At 42.4% G+C, this 16578-nt stretch overlaps 1 protein-coding gene across 1 annotated transcript in view; it reads left to right on the forward strand.

Annotated features, from left to right (window-relative positions):
• Positions 1 to 16578, forward strand: part of LOC135536273 (voltage-dependent T-type calcium channel subunit alpha-1I-like) — a 197887-nt gene that overhangs the window by 174952 nt on the left and 6357 nt on the right. The window contains exons 31-35 of the mRNA XM_064962633.1: positions 186 to 264; positions 765 to 886; positions 4642 to 4785; positions 5013 to 5165; positions 15483 to 15656. Coding sequence (XP_064818705.1) covers positions 186 to 264; positions 765 to 886; positions 4642 to 4785; positions 5013 to 5165; positions 15483 to 15656 — 672 coding nt within the window. The remainder of the gene's footprint in view (positions 1 to 185; positions 265 to 764; positions 887 to 4641; positions 4786 to 5012; positions 5166 to 15482; positions 15657 to 16578) is intronic.

Here is a 16578-nt window from a genome sequence, read left to right on the forward strand (position 1 = left end):
CTTTCAACCAGTGCTTTGACTCAGTCCACTCAGACCTGCTGCACTGTATTTCTCTCCTTCCTGTGGGGGTTTTTGAGCACGGATTGGCTGAATGTCTCCCAAAGCAGGAAGTATGGCAACCCGTATTGACTGCTGATTGGTTGCCTGTCTCTGTATTGATTGTTGATTGGTTGTCTGTGTGTCAGGTGGGGAACCTGGGCCTGCTGTTTATGTTGCTGTTCTTCATCTACGCTGCTCTGGGGGTGGAACTGTTTGGAGAGCTGGGTGAGTCTGTTGTAATAGTACCTTAAAACCGCTAACAATAACAGAACATGTACTGAATAAAAACCTCTCATCCTTGATGAAAAAAAAGGCTAAATGTATCACCACAATGTACTATACTGAATAAAAACCTCTCATCCTTGATGAAAAAAGGCTAAATGTATAACCACAATGTACTATACTGAATAAAAACCTCTCATCCTTGATTAAAAGCTAAAGACCAAAATGTACTGCACTGACCAAACACATCTCATACTTGATAATTAGGCTAACAACACATTTTCCTGAGGCTCTATACCCTTATCTTTTGGCCAAAACAAATACTCATTCAAAAATTGCAGTGAACTGTCAGAAATAAGTAAACAAGTTTTATGTTTATTAATATTTTGTTGAACAGTGATAAATTAATCTAAATTAATCACCTTTCTCTACATCTCAACTCCCTTCACTCTCTCTCTTTCTCCTCCCACCTCTCACTCTTTCTCCTTCCCTCCATCTCTCAGTGTGTAATGCTGACTACCCGTGTGAGGGCATGAGTCGGCACGCCACCTTCGAGAACTTTGGCATGGCCTTTCTCACCCTCTTCCAGGTCTCCACCGGAGACAACTGGAACGGCATCATGAAGGTACAAAAAACCCTCAGTCAACGGATCTGGTCAAATAAATGTCAAATAAAATAAATCAAGTAAAACGGTAAATGTAGGTCATTTATGACTTTAAACACTAGAGAATCATGAGAAATATAGACAGAAGTAGCACAGAAGCTGGACAGAAAATGAGAACAAGACTATGCCAACAGAAAGAGAGAGAGGGAGAGAAGAAAGAGAGAGAGGGAGAGAGAGAGAGGGAGAGAAGAAAGAGAGAGAGGGAGAGAAGAAAGATAGAGAAGGAGAGAGAGCGCAGAGGGATCTGTTTTATAGTGGTAGCTAAAAGCTTTCAACAAGGTGGCATCGAGGGTCTTTCACAACACATGGATATCAGGGGGAAAATATCAAACAAAGTCCATTGCTTCCAATCAGATCCTGTGAATTATGCATGTCGTCCTTTAGTCTAACAGATGCTCTTGTTCATAGCAGCATAGAGGTGACTGAAATGGAACAGATATCTAACCGACAGATACTACTAACTAATGAAGTACTTATTCACAGATCTCTAACCGACAGAGACAACTAACTAATGAAGTACTTATTCACAGATCTCTAACCGACAGAGACAACTAACTAATGAAGTACTTATTCACAGATCTCTAACTGACAGAGACAACTAACTAATGAAGTACTTATTCACAGATCTCTAACCGACAGAGACAACTAACTAATGAAGTACTTATTCACAGATCTCTAACCGACAGAGACGACTAGCTAATGAAGTACTTATTCACAGATCTCTAACCGACAGAGACAGCTAACTAATGAAGTACTTATTCACAGATCTCTAACCGACAGAGACAACTAACTAATGAAGTACTTATTCACAGATCTCTAACCGACAGAGACAACTAACTAATGAAGTACTTATTCACAGATCTCTAACCGACAGAGACAACTAACTAATGAAGTACTTATTCACAGATCTCTAACCGACAGAGACAACAAACTAATGAAGTACTTATTCACAGATATCTAACCGACAGAGACGACTAGCTAATGAAGTACTTATTCACAGATCTCTAACCGACAGAGACCACTAGCTAATGAAGTACTTATTCACAGATCTCTAACCGACAGAGACGACTAGCTAATGAAGTACTTATTCACAGATCTCTAACCGACAGAGACAACCAGCTAATGAATTACTTATTCACAGATCTCTAACCGACAGAGACGACTAGCTAATGAAGTACTTATTCACAGATCTCTAACCGACAGAGACAACTAGCTAATGAAGTACTTATTCACAGATCTCTAACCGACAGAGACAACTAGCTAATGAAGTACTTATTCACAGATCTCTAACCGACAGAGACGACTAGCTAATGAAGTACTTATTCACAGATCTCTAACCGACAGAGACAACTAGCTAATGAAGTACTTATTCACAGATCTCTAACCGACAGAGACGACTAGCTAATGAAGTACTTATTCACAGATCTCTAACCGACAGAGACGACTAGCTAATGAAGTACTTATTCACTGATCTCTAACCGACAGAGACAACTAGCTAATGAAGTACTTATTCACAGATCTCTAACCGACAGAGACGACTAGCTAATGAAGTACTTATTCACAGATCTCTAACCGACAGAGACGACTAGCTAATGAAGTACATATTCACAGATCTCTAACCGACAGAGACAACCAGCTAATGAATTACTTATTCACAAATCTCTAACCGACAGAGACAACTAACTAATGAAGTACTTATTCACAGATCTCTAACTGACAGAGACAACTAACTAATGAAGTACTTATTCACAGATCTCTAACCGACAGAGACAACTAACTAATGAAGTACTTATTCACAGATCTCTAACCGACAGAGACAACTAACTAATGAAGTACTTATTCACAGATCTCTAACTGACAGAGACAACTAACTAATGAAGTACTTATTCACAGATCTCTAACCGACAGAGACAACTAACTAATGAAGTACTTATTCACAGATCTCTAACCGACAGAGACAACAAACTAATGAAGTACTTATTCACAGATATCTAACCGACAGAGACGGCTAGCTAATGAAGTACTTATTCACAGATCTCTAACCAACAGAGACGACTAGCTAATGAAGTACTTTTTCACAGATCTTTAACCGACAGAGACGACTAGCTAATGAAGTACTTATTCACAGATCTCTAACCGACAGAGACCACTAGCTAATGAAGTACTTATTCACAGATCTCTAACCGACAGAGACGACTAGCTAATGAAGTACTTATTCACAGATCTCTAACCAACAGAGACAACCAGCTAATGAATTACTTATTCACAGATCTCTAACCGACAGAGACGACTAGCTAATGAAGTACTTATTCACAGATCTCTAACCGACAGAGACAACTAGCTAATGAAGTACTTATTCACAGATCTCTAACCGACAGAGACAACTAGCTAATGAAGTACTTATTCACAGATCTCTAACCGACAGAGACGACTAGCTAATGAAGTACTTATTCACAGATCTCTAACCGACAGAGACAACTAGCTAATGAAGTACTTATTCACAGATCTCTAACCGACAGAGACGACTAGCTAATGAAGTACTTATTCACAGATCTCTAACCGACAGAGACGACTAGCTAATGAAGTACTTATTCACTGATCTCTAACCGACAGAGACAACTAGCTAATGAAGTACTTATTCACAGATCTCTAACCGACAGAGACGACTAGCTAATGAAGTACTTATTCACAGATCTCTAACCGACAGAGACGACTAGCTAATGAAGTACTTATTCACAGATCTCTAACCGACAGAGACAACCAGCTAATGAATTACTTATTCACAAATCTCTAACCGACAGAGACAACTAGCTAATGAAGTACTTATTCACAGATCTCTAACCGACAGAGACAACTAGCTAATGAAGTACTTATTCACAGATCTCTAACCGACAGAGACAACTAGCTAATGAAGTACTTATTCACAGATCTCTAACCGACAGAGACGACTAGCTAATGAAGTACTTATTCACAGATCTCTAACCGACAGAGACCACTAGCTAATGAATTACTTATTCACAGATCTCTAACCGACAGAGACAACTAGCTAATGAAGTACTTATTCACAGATCTCTAACCGACAGAGACAACTAGCTAATGAAGTACTTATTCACAGATCTCTAACCGACAGAGACAACTAGCTAATGAAGTACTTATTCACAGATCTCTAACCGACAGAGACGACTAGCTAATGAAGTACTTATTCACAGATCTCTAACCGACAGAGACGACTAGCTAATGAAGTACTTATTCACAGATCTCTAACCGACAGAGACGACTAGCTAATGAAGTACTTATTCACAGATCTCTAACCGACAGAGACGACTAACTAATGAATTACTTATTCACAGGGAGTTGATAATAGTTAATATTTTTGAATTGGTTATATTGCTACCTCATTTGGGAAAATTAGTCTACCTCTGTAAATCTTCTTTCTCTCAACCCCCTTTCTTGCTTTCTTTCTTTCTTTCTCTCTTTCTTTCTTTCTCTCTTTCTTTCTCTCTTTCTTTCTTTCTTTCTTTCTCTCTTTCTTTCTTTCTTTCTTTCTTTCTTATTTTCTTTCTTTCTCTCTTTCTCTCTCTCTTTCTCTCTCTTTCTTTCTATCTTTCTTTCTTTCTTTCTTTCTATACCTCTCTTTCTTTCTTTCTCTCTTTCTTTCTTTCTATGTATTTTCTATGTCTGTTTGTTTATTTTCCTTTTTCCTGTCTGTCCTCCAGGACACCCTGCGTGAGTGCCCTCCAGGACCCAGTGACTACCCGTGCCACGCTGGACTCCAATTCATCTCTCCCATGTACTTTGTCTCCTTCGTCCTCACTGCCCAGTTCGTACTCATCAACGTGGTGGTGGCTGTGCTCATGAAGGTACTGTATGGGGACACACACAGCGCAGACCAGTCTGTCCTCATAAAACACACACACCGACACACACCACTGTGCCATGCTGTGGAACTGAATGTCTAAACGTAGAACAAGATTCCAGATATTACTGTAAGGATGAATAGAACGCTGAAAGACACTAAGATGGCAGAAGAGTCCATTCACCTGTCACAGTTGGATAACTAAAGTTATGTGATCTGTTTTCCTGGAAGCACCTGGACGACTCAAACAAAGAGGCCCAGGAGGATGCTGAGATGGATGCCGAGATAGAGCTGGAGCTAGCCCAGGGACAACTCCAACTACCCACCTGCTGCATGGGGGGCTGGGCACTGGGCTGGTCGTGGCTGGGGCCTCTGGAGCGCCTGGTGATTTTAATAGATTTTTTCAGTGAATATTAATAGGATTTATCTATTTTATCTACCTGCCCTGGGACCTCTAGCTAGCCGGCTAAATCTGACACATTTACAGATATGTTGATTGATGTGCATTGTCTCTGTCAAATACATGTAACAAATGAAATTAAATGAAAATTGGACAATTTAAAAACAAATCTCTACCAATCATGTGGATACAATGCATTTTAAAATCATTAATGACAACACAAATATTGTTAACTGTTTATTTCCATTGTGGTCTTCTTCTATCCATTGTGGTCTTCTTCTATCCATTGTGGTCTTCTTCTATCCATTGTGGTCTTCTATCCATTGTTGTCTTCTATCCATTGTGGTCTTCTTCTATCCATTGTGGTCTTCTTTACATTGTGGTCTTCTATCAATTGTGGTTTTCTTCTTTACATTGTGGTCTTCTATCCATTGTGGTCTTCTATCCATTGTGGTCTTCTATCCATTGTGATCTTCTTTACATTGTGGTCTTCTTCTATCCATTGTGGTCTTCTCCTTTACATTGTGGTCTTCCTCTATCCATTGTGGTCTTCTATCCATTGTGGTCTTCTATCCATTGTGGTCTTCTATCCATTGTGGTCTTCTTATATCCATTGTGGTCTTCTATCCATTGTGGTCTTCTTCTATCCATTGTGGTCTTCTTCTATCCATTGTGGTCTTCTTCTATCCATTGTGGTCTTCTTCTATCCATTGTGGTCTTCTTCTATCCATGGTGGTCTTCTTCTATCCATTGTGGTCTTCTATCCATTGTTGTCTTCTATCCATTGTGGTCTTCTATCCATTGTGGTCTTCTATCCATTGTGGTTTTCTTCTTTACATTGTGGTCTTCTATCCATTGTGGTCTTCTTTCCATTGTGGTCTTCCTCTATCCATTGAGGTCTTCAGGTGGAGGTGGAGGGTTGGAAGGAGGGACCAGGCAGGGTCAGGGGTAGGGCTGATGACAGTGGCCGTAGTGGATCACAGTGGAGTGACCCCTCCCCATAGAGGAGGAGAAAGACACGAGGGACACAGACGACATCACAGGCGGAAGCTGTACTCACCTGCACAGGTTTGTGCTCAGGTTAGTGTACTGGGATTCTGTTCTGTTCTATTTGATTAGGTTTTACTCTACTATACTCTCCTCGAATCTGCTCTACTTTACTGTAATCGAATCTACTCTACTATAATGTGCTTTAATCTAATTTGCTCTACTTTACTGTAATCTAATCTACTATAATGTGCTTTAATCTAATTTGCTCTACTTTACTGTAATCTACTCTATTATAATGTACTTTAATCTAATTGTCACGCCTTGGTCTTAGTATTTTGTGTTTTAGTTAATTAGTTGGTCAGGCCAGGGTGTGACATGGGTTTATTGTTTGTTGTAATGCTTAGTGGGGTTTTTTAGTTATTGGGATTGTAGCTGATTAGGGGTGTGTGTTTCATAGGTTTGGCTGCCTGAGGCGGTTCTCAATCAGAGTCAGGTGATTCTCGTTGTCTCTGATTGGGAACCGTATTTAGGTAGCCTGGGTTTCACTTTGTATTTCGTGGGTGATTGTTCCTGTGTAGTTTCACCAGATAGGCTGTACTTAGGTTTCATGTTCCGTTTGTTGTTTTTGTATTTATTCGTTATTTCATGTATAGTTCTGTTATTTGTTTCATTAAAGAACATGAGTAACCAACACGCTGCATTTCGGTCCGACTCTCTTTCGACAAACGAAGAACGTCGTTACACTAATCTACTTGATTTTACTGTAATCTAATCTACTCTACTGTAATCTTTTCTACTCTACTCAACTTTACTGTAATCTAATCTACTCTATTATAATGTACTGTAATCTAATCTACTCTATTTTACTGTAATCTACTCTTCTGTAATATACTAATATAGTATACTAAACCTACAGAGGTGTAAATCTATAGATATGTTTCATCTGAGTCTACCTACTAGTTGCATACGGTATACACAAGCACCCACTGCCAATAATAGTGTTCTCCAAACACAACCTTTCATATACACACACATCACCACTCTTCTCCTCATCCCCTTTCCTCTGTCTAAAAATAACCATCTGTTTTAAACACAGGACCATCAGCAAGTCCAATCTCGTCTTGCTATCAGTGTTAGCTACGTAATTAAAACACCTAGAGACAAGAACACACACACTTACTTATAGAACTAAAACCTGCCTGAGCAAAATGTAATTTACTAAGCCAGGGTGGGAGGGTGGGAGGGTGGGAGGAGAGAGAGAGAGAGAGAGAGAGAGAGAGGAGAGAGAGAGAGAGAGAGAGAGAGAGAGAGAGAGAGACGACTTAGGATGTAGAATGACAGTGGGTGGTGATATACTGTCTAGAATATTGTCTCTCAGCCTGGTATTTTTAAACTGGAGGAGGAGAAATAAGGGAGAGGATCTCTCCATCTTCCTGTATCTCTCTCTAGCATCTCTTTATTTCTCAGTAACTTTCCCCATAGCTCTCTCTTTACCATCTCTCTCTGAGATATCACTTTCTCTCTGCCCCTCTCTCTCTCTGAGATATCGCTTTCTCTCTGCCTCGCTCTCTCTCTGAGATATCACTTTCCCTCTGCCCCTCTCTCTCTCTGAGATATCGCTTTCTCTCTGCCTCTCTCTCTCTCTCTGAGATATCACTTTCTCTCTGCCTCGCTTCTCTCTGAGATATCACTTTCCCTCTGCCCCTCTCTCTCTCTCTGAGATATCACTCTCTGCCTCTCTCTCTCTCTCTGAGATATCACTTTCTCTCTGCCTCGCTCTCTCTCTGAGATATCACTTTCCCTCTGCCCCTCTCTCTCTCTGAGATATCGCTTTCTCTCTGCCTCTCTCTCTCTCTCTGAGATATCACTTTCTCTCTGCCTCGCTCTCTCTCTGAGATATCACTTTCCCTCTGCCCCTCTCTCTCTCTGAGATATCACTTTCTCTCTGCCTCTCTCTCTCTCTGAGATATCACTTTCTCTCTGCCTCGCTCTCTCTCTGAGATATCACTTTCTCTCTGCCTCTCTCTCTCTGAGATATCGCTCTCTCTCTGTCTCTCTCTCACTCACTCTCTGTCTGTCTCTCTGTCTTGCTCTCTCTCTGTCTCTCTATCTGTCTGTCTCTCTGTCTTGCTCTCTCTCTCTCTGTCTCTCTGTTCTCTTAATTCAATTTCTATTCAAGGGCTTTATTGGCATGGGAAACATGTGTTAACATTGCCAAATCAGGTGAGGTAGATGATGTACAAAAGTGAAATAAAAATGAACAGTAAACATTACACATACAGAAGTTCCAAAAGAATAAAGACATTACAAATGTCATATTATGTATATATACAGTGTTGTAACAATGTACAAATGGTTAAAGTACACAGGGGAAAATAAATAAGCAGAAATATGTGTTGTATTTACAATAGTGTTTGTTCTTCACTGTGGCAACAGGTCACAAATCTTGCTGCTGTGATGGCACACTCTGGTATTTTACCCAGTAGATATGGGAGTATATCAAAATTGAGTATAATCTGAGGGAAATATGTATCTCTAATATGGTCATACATTTGGCAGGAGGTTAGGAAGTGCAGCTCAGTTTCCACCTCATTTTGTGGGCAGTGAGCACATAGCCAGTCTTCTCTTGAGAGCCATGTCTGCCTACGGCGGCTTTTCTCAATAGCAAGGCTATGCTCACTCAGTCTGTACATAGTCAAAGCTTTCCTTAAGTTTGTGTCAGTCACAGTGGTCAGGTATTCTGACCACTGGGTACTCTCTGTTTAGGGCCAAATAGCATTTAAGTTTGCTCTGTTTTTTGTTAATTCTTTCCAATGTGTCAAGTAATTATCTTTTTGTTTTCTCATGATTTGGTTGGGTCTAATTGTGCTGCTGTCCTGGGGCTCTGTAGGGTGTGTTTGTGTTTGTGAACAGAGCCCCAGGACCAGTTTGCTTAGGGGACTCTTCTCCAGGTTCATCTCTCTGTAGGTGATAGCTTTGTTGTGGAAGGTTTGGGAATCGCTTCCTTTTAGGTGGTTATAGAATTTAACGTCTCTTTTCTGGATCTTGATAATTAGTGGGTATTGGCCTAATTCTGCTCTGCATGCATTATTTGGTGTTCTACGTTGTACACGGAGGATATTTTTGCAGAATTCTGCGTGCAGAGTCTCAATTTGGTGTTTGTCCCATTTTGTGAAGTCTTGGTTGGTGAGCGGACCCCAGACCTCACAACCATAAAGGGCAATGGGCTCTATGACTGATTCAAGTATTTTTAGCCAAATCCTAATTGGTATGTTGAAATCTATGTTTCTTTTGATGGCATAGAATGCCCTTCTTGCCTTGTCTCTCTCTTCTGTCTCTCTCTCTTTCTGTTCTCTGTCCTATCTCTCTCTCTCTCTGTTCTCTCTCTCTGTTCTGTCTCTCTCTCTCTTTTCTGTCTCTCTCTCTCTTTTTTCTCTGTCTCTGTCTCTCTCTCTGTTCTCTGTCTCTATCTCTCTCTCTCTCTCTCTCTCTGTTCTGTCTCTCTCTCCATCTCTCTTTCTCTCTCTCTCTCTCCCTCTCTCTCTCTGTTCTGTCTCTCTCTGTTCTGTCTCTCTCTGTTCTGTTCTGTCTCTCTCTCTCTGTCTCTCTCTCTGTCTCTCTGTCTCTCTGTCTCTCTGTCTGTCTGTCTGTCTGTCTGTCTGTCTGTCTGTCTGTATGTCTGTCTGTCTGTCTGTCTGTCTGTCTGTCTGTCTGTGTCTCTCTCTCTCTGTTCTGTCTCTGCCTCTCTCTGTTCTGTCTCTCTCTCTCTCTGTTCTCTCTCTCTCTCTCTCTCTCTCTCTCTCTCTGTTCTGTCTCTCTGTCTCTCTCTGTGCATGTGTGTTTGAGTACGAAGACTTCCCAGACCTCAGAGTACATGTTATTGCTTGAAGCAGTAGTTGAGACAGTTGGACTATTGAGCCAACCAAGAGAGGGGGTCACAGTGGGGTGTGATTGGCTATGGTGCAGTGGTGGATGGGAGGCCAGCTGGGAGGGCAGCCAATCAAATGAGGTCAGCGCCAACACTTACCCACCCAGGACCTCCGAGCTGGCCAATCGTTGATTCCCTGCTGAGTTGCATGCCCGCCTGTAACCTTTCTGTGTGTCTCTGTGTGGGTGTCCATCTCTCTGAGGGTAGTGGAGAGTGTGAGGGGAGGAGGGCAGACTGCCAGTCAATAGCTGGAGCTTGGAAGTGCACACAGAGAAAGACAGGAACACACACACACTCTCACACGTACACACAAATACCAGCTATTCAATATCTAATTGAAACTCCAACCTCTACTTGAAAGACATTTTAACTCTGGGTTATTTTAATTAGAAGCAGAACCTCTCGATGCAGCACATTGATCCTGTAGAATATCCTGTCACTGGATTCTATTCAATGGAATATCTGGTTGAATGGAAGTTGTCGATGCGCATTAGCTCTTAAAACACAAACAATGTTTAGTATGGGCAGCATTTGTCTTGGATCTCCCCTGCCTTGTGCCATTGAGTCTATATGGGGAAGTGTGTGTGTGTGTGTGTGTGTGTGTGTGTGTGTGTGTGTGTGTGTGTGTGTGTGTGTGTGTGTGTGTTCGTGTGTGTGCTCGTGTGTGCGTGTGCTTGGCTCTACCTATGAGAGTTAGAAATAACAGGACACTTTCAAGATAATGTTTAATTAAACAACAGAACAGAATGAATCATCTTCACTATGGGTTATGAAAAGAGAACAGAATGAATCATCTTCACTAATGGTTATGAAAAGAGAACATAATGAATCATCTTCACTATGGGTTACGAAAAAAGAACAGAATGAATCATCTTCACTATGGGTTACGAAAAGAGAACATAATTAATCATCTTCACTATGGGTTATGAAAAGAGAACAGAATGAATAATCTTCACTATGGGTTATGAAAAGAGAACATAATTAATCATCTTCACTATGGGTTATGAAAAGAGAACAGAATGAATCATCTTCACTATGGGTTACGAAAAAAGAACAGAATGAATCATCTTCACTATGGGTTACGAAAAGAGAACAGAATGAATCATCTTCACTATGGGTTACGAAAAGAGAACAGACTGAATAATCTTCACTATGGGTTATGAAAAGAGAACAGAATGAATCATCTTCACTATGGGTTATGAAAAGAGAACAGAATGAATCATCTTCACTATGGGTTATGAAAAGAGAACAGAATGAATCATCTTCACTATGGGTTACGAAAAAAGAACAGAATGAATCATCTTCACTATGGGTTATGAAAAGAGAACAGAATGAATTATCTTCACTATGGGTTAAGAAAAGAGAACAGAATGAATCATCTTCACTATGGGTTACGAAAAGAGAACAGAATGAATCATCTTCACTATGGGTTATGAAAAGAGAACAGAATGAATTATCTTCACTATGGGTTATGAAAAGAGAACAGAATGAATCATCTTCACTATGGGTTAAGAAAAGAGAACAGAATGAATCATCTTCACTATGGGTTATGAAAAGAGAACAGAATGAATCATCTTCACTATGGGTTACGAAAAGAATCATCTTCACTATGGAACAGAATGAATCATCTTCACTATGGGTTATGAAAAGAGAACAGAATGAATCATCTTCACTATGGGTTATGAAAAGAGAACAGAATGAATCATCTTCACTATGGGTTACGAAAAGAGAACAGAATGAATCATCTTCACTATGGGTTATGAAAAGAGAACAGAATGAATCATATTCACTATGGGTTAAGAAAAGAGAACAGAATGAATCATCTTCACTATGGGTTAAGAAAAGAGAACAGAATGAATCATCTTCACTATGGGTTACGAAAAAACGGAAGCATAAAGAGAGAATGAGAGAGATGAGAGGGAGATACATTTTACACAAGTAAGACGGCTTGGGAGAGAGTGTGAAAGAGAGAGAAGGGAGGAGGAGGGTGTGAAAGAGAGAAAGAGAGAAAGTGAGCGACAGAGGGACAGAGAGAGAAAGCGAGAAAGCCTTGAAATACCATAGAAATGGCCTGCCCTAGAATGAGCATCTCTGTTGGAGGGCTGACTACAGGAAGTGGAGTGCCAAGATGTTGAGTTTGACAGACAGGAAATCAAACACACTGACAGGGACAGGCCCCGGGGGGTAAATGTCACACACACACACACACACACACACACACACACACACACACACACACACGGAGATCAACGAGGTGTGTTAACACCGTGTGTGTTCATACAGAGCGCTAGACGCTGCCTGGATCTTCTGTCTTCAGGCTTGATGATGTGAATCACCATCACACTGAGAAACTAAAACACACAGCAGGAATGATCATCACAGGCTGCTCCTGACAAACCACCAACGCTTTCTTCATCAAGGGCAGACTTTGGTCTGGTAAACCTAGTCTGATTAAACCTAGTCTGGTAAACCTAGTCTGGTTAAACCTAGTCTGGTAAACCTAGTCTGGTTAAACCTAGTCTGGTTAAACCTAGTCTGGTTAAACCTAGTCTGGTAAACCTAGTCTGGTTAAACCTAGTCTGGTAAACCTAGTCTGGTTAAACCTAGTCTGGTTAAACCTAGTCTGGTAAACCTAGTCTGGTAAACCTAGTCTGGTTAAACCTAGTCTGGTAAACCTAGTCTGGTTAAACCTAGTCTGGTAAACCTAGTCTGGTAAACCTAGTCTGGTTAAACCTAGTCTGGTTAAACCTAGTTTGGTAAACCTAGTCTGGTTAAACCTAGTCTGGTTAAACCTAGTCTGGTAATCCTAGTCTGGTTAAACCTAGTCTGGTTAAACCTAGTCTGGTAAACCTAGTCTGGTTAAACCTAGTCTGGTTAAACCTAGTCTGGTTAAACCCAGTCTGGTCAAACCTAGTCTGGTTAAACCTAGTCTGGTTAAACCTAGTCTGGTTAAACCTAATCTGGTCAAACCTAGTCTGGTCAAACCTAGTCTGGTTAAACCTAGTCTGGTTAAACCTAGTCTGGTAATCCTAGTTTGGTAAACCTAGTCTGGTTAAACCTAGTCTGGTAAACCTAGTCTGGTTAAACCTAGTCTGGTAAACCTAGTCTGGTTAAACCTAGTCTGGTAAACCTAGTCTGGTAAACCTAGTCTGGTTAAACCTAGTCTGGTTAAACCTAGTCTGGTTAAACCTAGTCTGGTTAAACCCAGTCTGGTCAAACCTAGTCTGGTTAAACCTAGTCTGGTTAAACCTAGTCTGGTTAAACCTAGTCTGGTTAAACCTAATCTGGTCAAACCTAGTCTGGTCAAACCTAGTCTGGTTAAACCTAGTCTGGTTAAACCTAGTCTGGTTAAACCTAGTCTGGTTAAACCTAATCTGGTTAAACCTAGTCTGGTCAAACCTAGTCTGGTCAAACCTAGTTTGGTTAAACCTAGTCTGGTAAACCTTTTCTGGTTAAACCTAGTCTGGTTAAACCTAGTCTGGTAAACCTAGTCTGGTTAAACCTCGTCTGGTTAAACCTAGTCTGGTTAAACCTAGTCTGGTAAACCTCGTCTGGTAAACCTAGTCTGGTTAAACCTAGTCTGGTAAACCTAGTCTGGTTAAACCTCGTCTGGTAAACCTAGTCTGGTTAAACCTATTCTGGTAAACCTTGTCTGGTAAACCTAGTCTGGTTAAACCTATTCTGGTAAACCTTGTCTGGTAAACCTAGTCTGGTTAAACCTAGTCTGGTTAAACCTAGTCTGGTTAAACCTAGTCAAAATGTTAATGTATTCTTATTTGCTTCAGAAGTCAGAATGCTTTATAGAATGGATCTTCATGTTTCCTACTGGTGTTCACAAAAGTACCAAGTACAGTATGCACCTTGTGTGAGGAACGGTTCATAGCATCAGGAGCCTATTTCCTGTTTCTGTAGCGTGAGGCAGCTTGATGTACAAGTACACCCCCTGGATGGGACGCTCGTCTATGTGTCTCGGGGACTTACTCCCAATCTATTTCCTTAATGCTGAGTGCCAAGGAGTATGCCTCGACCGGGGATCAAACTTCCAACCTTCCTATCACCGGGCGCACACTCACTGTATTGTAGGTAAATGTATGAGTTGGCCTGTAATGAGTTGTACACAGTACCAGTCATTATTTTGGATTTTGAATTAGTTTTATTTTGGATTTTATTTTGACTATTTTCTACATTGTAGAATAATAGTGAATACATCAAAACTATGAAATAACACATGGAATCATGTAGTAACCAAAAAAGTGTTAAACAAATCAAAATATATTTGAGATTTGAGATTTTTCAAAGTAGCCAACCTTTTCCTTGATGACAGCTTTGCACCCTCTTGGCATTCTCTCAACCAGCTTCATGAGGTAGTCACCTGGAATGCATTTCAATTAACAGGTGTGCCTTGTTAATAGTTTTTGTGGAATTTCTTTCCTTCTTAATGCGTTTGAGCCAGTTGTGTTGTCAAATCAAATGTTATTGGTCACATACACATGGTTAGCAGATGTTGTGAGTGTAGTGAAATGTTTATGCTTATAGATCCGACAGTTCAGCAGTATCTAACAGATAATATCTAACAATTCCACAACAAAACCTAATACACACAATCTAGTATGGAATGGGAATATATACAGTACCGTTCAAAGGTTTGGCGTCACTTAGAAATGTCCTTGTTTTTGAAAGAAAAGCACATTTGTCCAATAACATCAAATTGATCCAAAATTCAGTGTAGACATTGTTAATGTTTTGTTGTAAATTACTATTGTAGCTGTAAACTGCAGATTTCAGGAGTACATAGGAGTACAGAGGCCCATTATCAGCAACCATTGTCAGGGTTTTCCTGTGGTGAAGTAGAGGAGGACCAATACGCAGCGTGGTTATATTGATTCATGTTTAATAAAAACAGATAAACATGAACACTACAAAACAATAAACGTGGAAAACCAAAAACAGCCCTATCTGGTGCAAAACACAGAGACAGGAACAATCACCCACAAACACACAGTGAAACCCAAGCTACCTAAGTATGATTCTCAATCAGAGACAACTAATGACACCTGCCTCTGATTGAGAACCATACTAGGCCGAAACATAGAAATACCCCAAAACATAGAAAAACAAACATAGACTGCCCACCCAACTCACGCCCTGACCATACTAAATAAATACAAAACAAAGGACATAAAGGTCAGAACGTGACAGTACCCCCCCCAAAGGTGCGGACTCCGGCCGCAAAACCTTGACCTATAGGTGAGGGTCTGGGTGGGCGTCTGTCCGCGGTGGCGGCTCTGGCGCGGGACGCGGACCCCACTTCACCATTGTCTTAGTCCACCTTATAGTCCGCCTCCGTGGCTTCCTAACCATGGCAACTCTTCTCAATGGACAGAGGGTCAGCTCGGGACAGAGGGGCGGCGGCTCGGGACAGAGGGGCGGCGGCTTGGGACAGAGGGGCGGCGGCTCGGGACAGAGGGGCGGGGGCTCTGGCAGCAGCACCGGGCAGGCGGGAGGCTCCGGCAGCAGCGCCGGGCAGGCGGGAGGCTCCGGCAGCAGCGCCGGGCAGGCGGGAGGCTCCGGCAGCAGCGCCGGGCAGGCGGGAGGCTCCGGCAGCAGCGCCGGGCAGGCGGGAGGCTCCGGCAGCAGCGCCGGACAGACGGGACCACCTGTAGGGAGGAGACAGAGAGACAGCTTGGTGCGTGGGGCTGCCACAGGAACCACCAGGCTGGGGAGACCTTCAGGAGGCTTGGTGTTAGGAGGAGGCACTTGAAGGACCGGGCTGTGGGGGAGCACTGGAGCTCTGGTGCGCAACCTTGGCACCACTTCCCCAGGCTGGACAACTACTCTAGCCCGGACCCTCCAGAGTGCAGGCACAGGTTGAACCGGGCTGTGGGTAAGCACGGGAGATCTCGTGCTTACTACGCGCACCTCTCCCTTTGGCGCCACTCCCACATTTGCCCGGCACGAGCGGAGCGCATGCAGAGGATGCACTGCACCCTCCCAGCCCCCCGGAGACACAGCACGCAGAGCCGGCGCAGGATACCCTGGACCAAAACTGCGTACCGGCGACCAGACCCGCTGAGCAGGCACCATACGCCCTGGCTCGATGCCCGCACTCGCATGACACTCTCGGGGGGCTGCCCTATAGCGCACCGGGCTATGGACACGTACTGGCGACACCGTGCGCTTAACCGCATAACACGGTGCCTGACCAGTAACGTGCTGCTTATAATAAGCACGAGGAGTGAGCTCAGGTCTGCTACCTGGCTTCGCCAACCTCCTTCTCCTGTAACCTTCCTTGCACTGCTCCATTGAATCCCATGCGGACTCCGGCACTCTCCCTGGGTCGACCGCCCACCTGTCTATCTCCTCCCAAGTTGTGTAGTCCAGACTCTGCTCCCATGTCCCGAAATCCTGACCTCGCTGTTGCTGTTCCTGCTGCTGCCTCGATTTCTTCTCCTGCTGCTGCTCTTGCTGCAGCTGCTGTT

Source organism: Oncorhynchus masou, unplaced genomic scaffold (genome assembly GCF_036934945.1).
Source record: "Oncorhynchus masou masou isolate Uvic2021 unplaced genomic scaffold, UVic_Omas_1.1 unplaced_scaffold_587, whole genome shotgun sequence".
Lineage (NCBI taxonomy): Eukaryota > Metazoa > Chordata > Actinopteri > Salmoniformes > Salmonidae > Oncorhynchus > Oncorhynchus masou.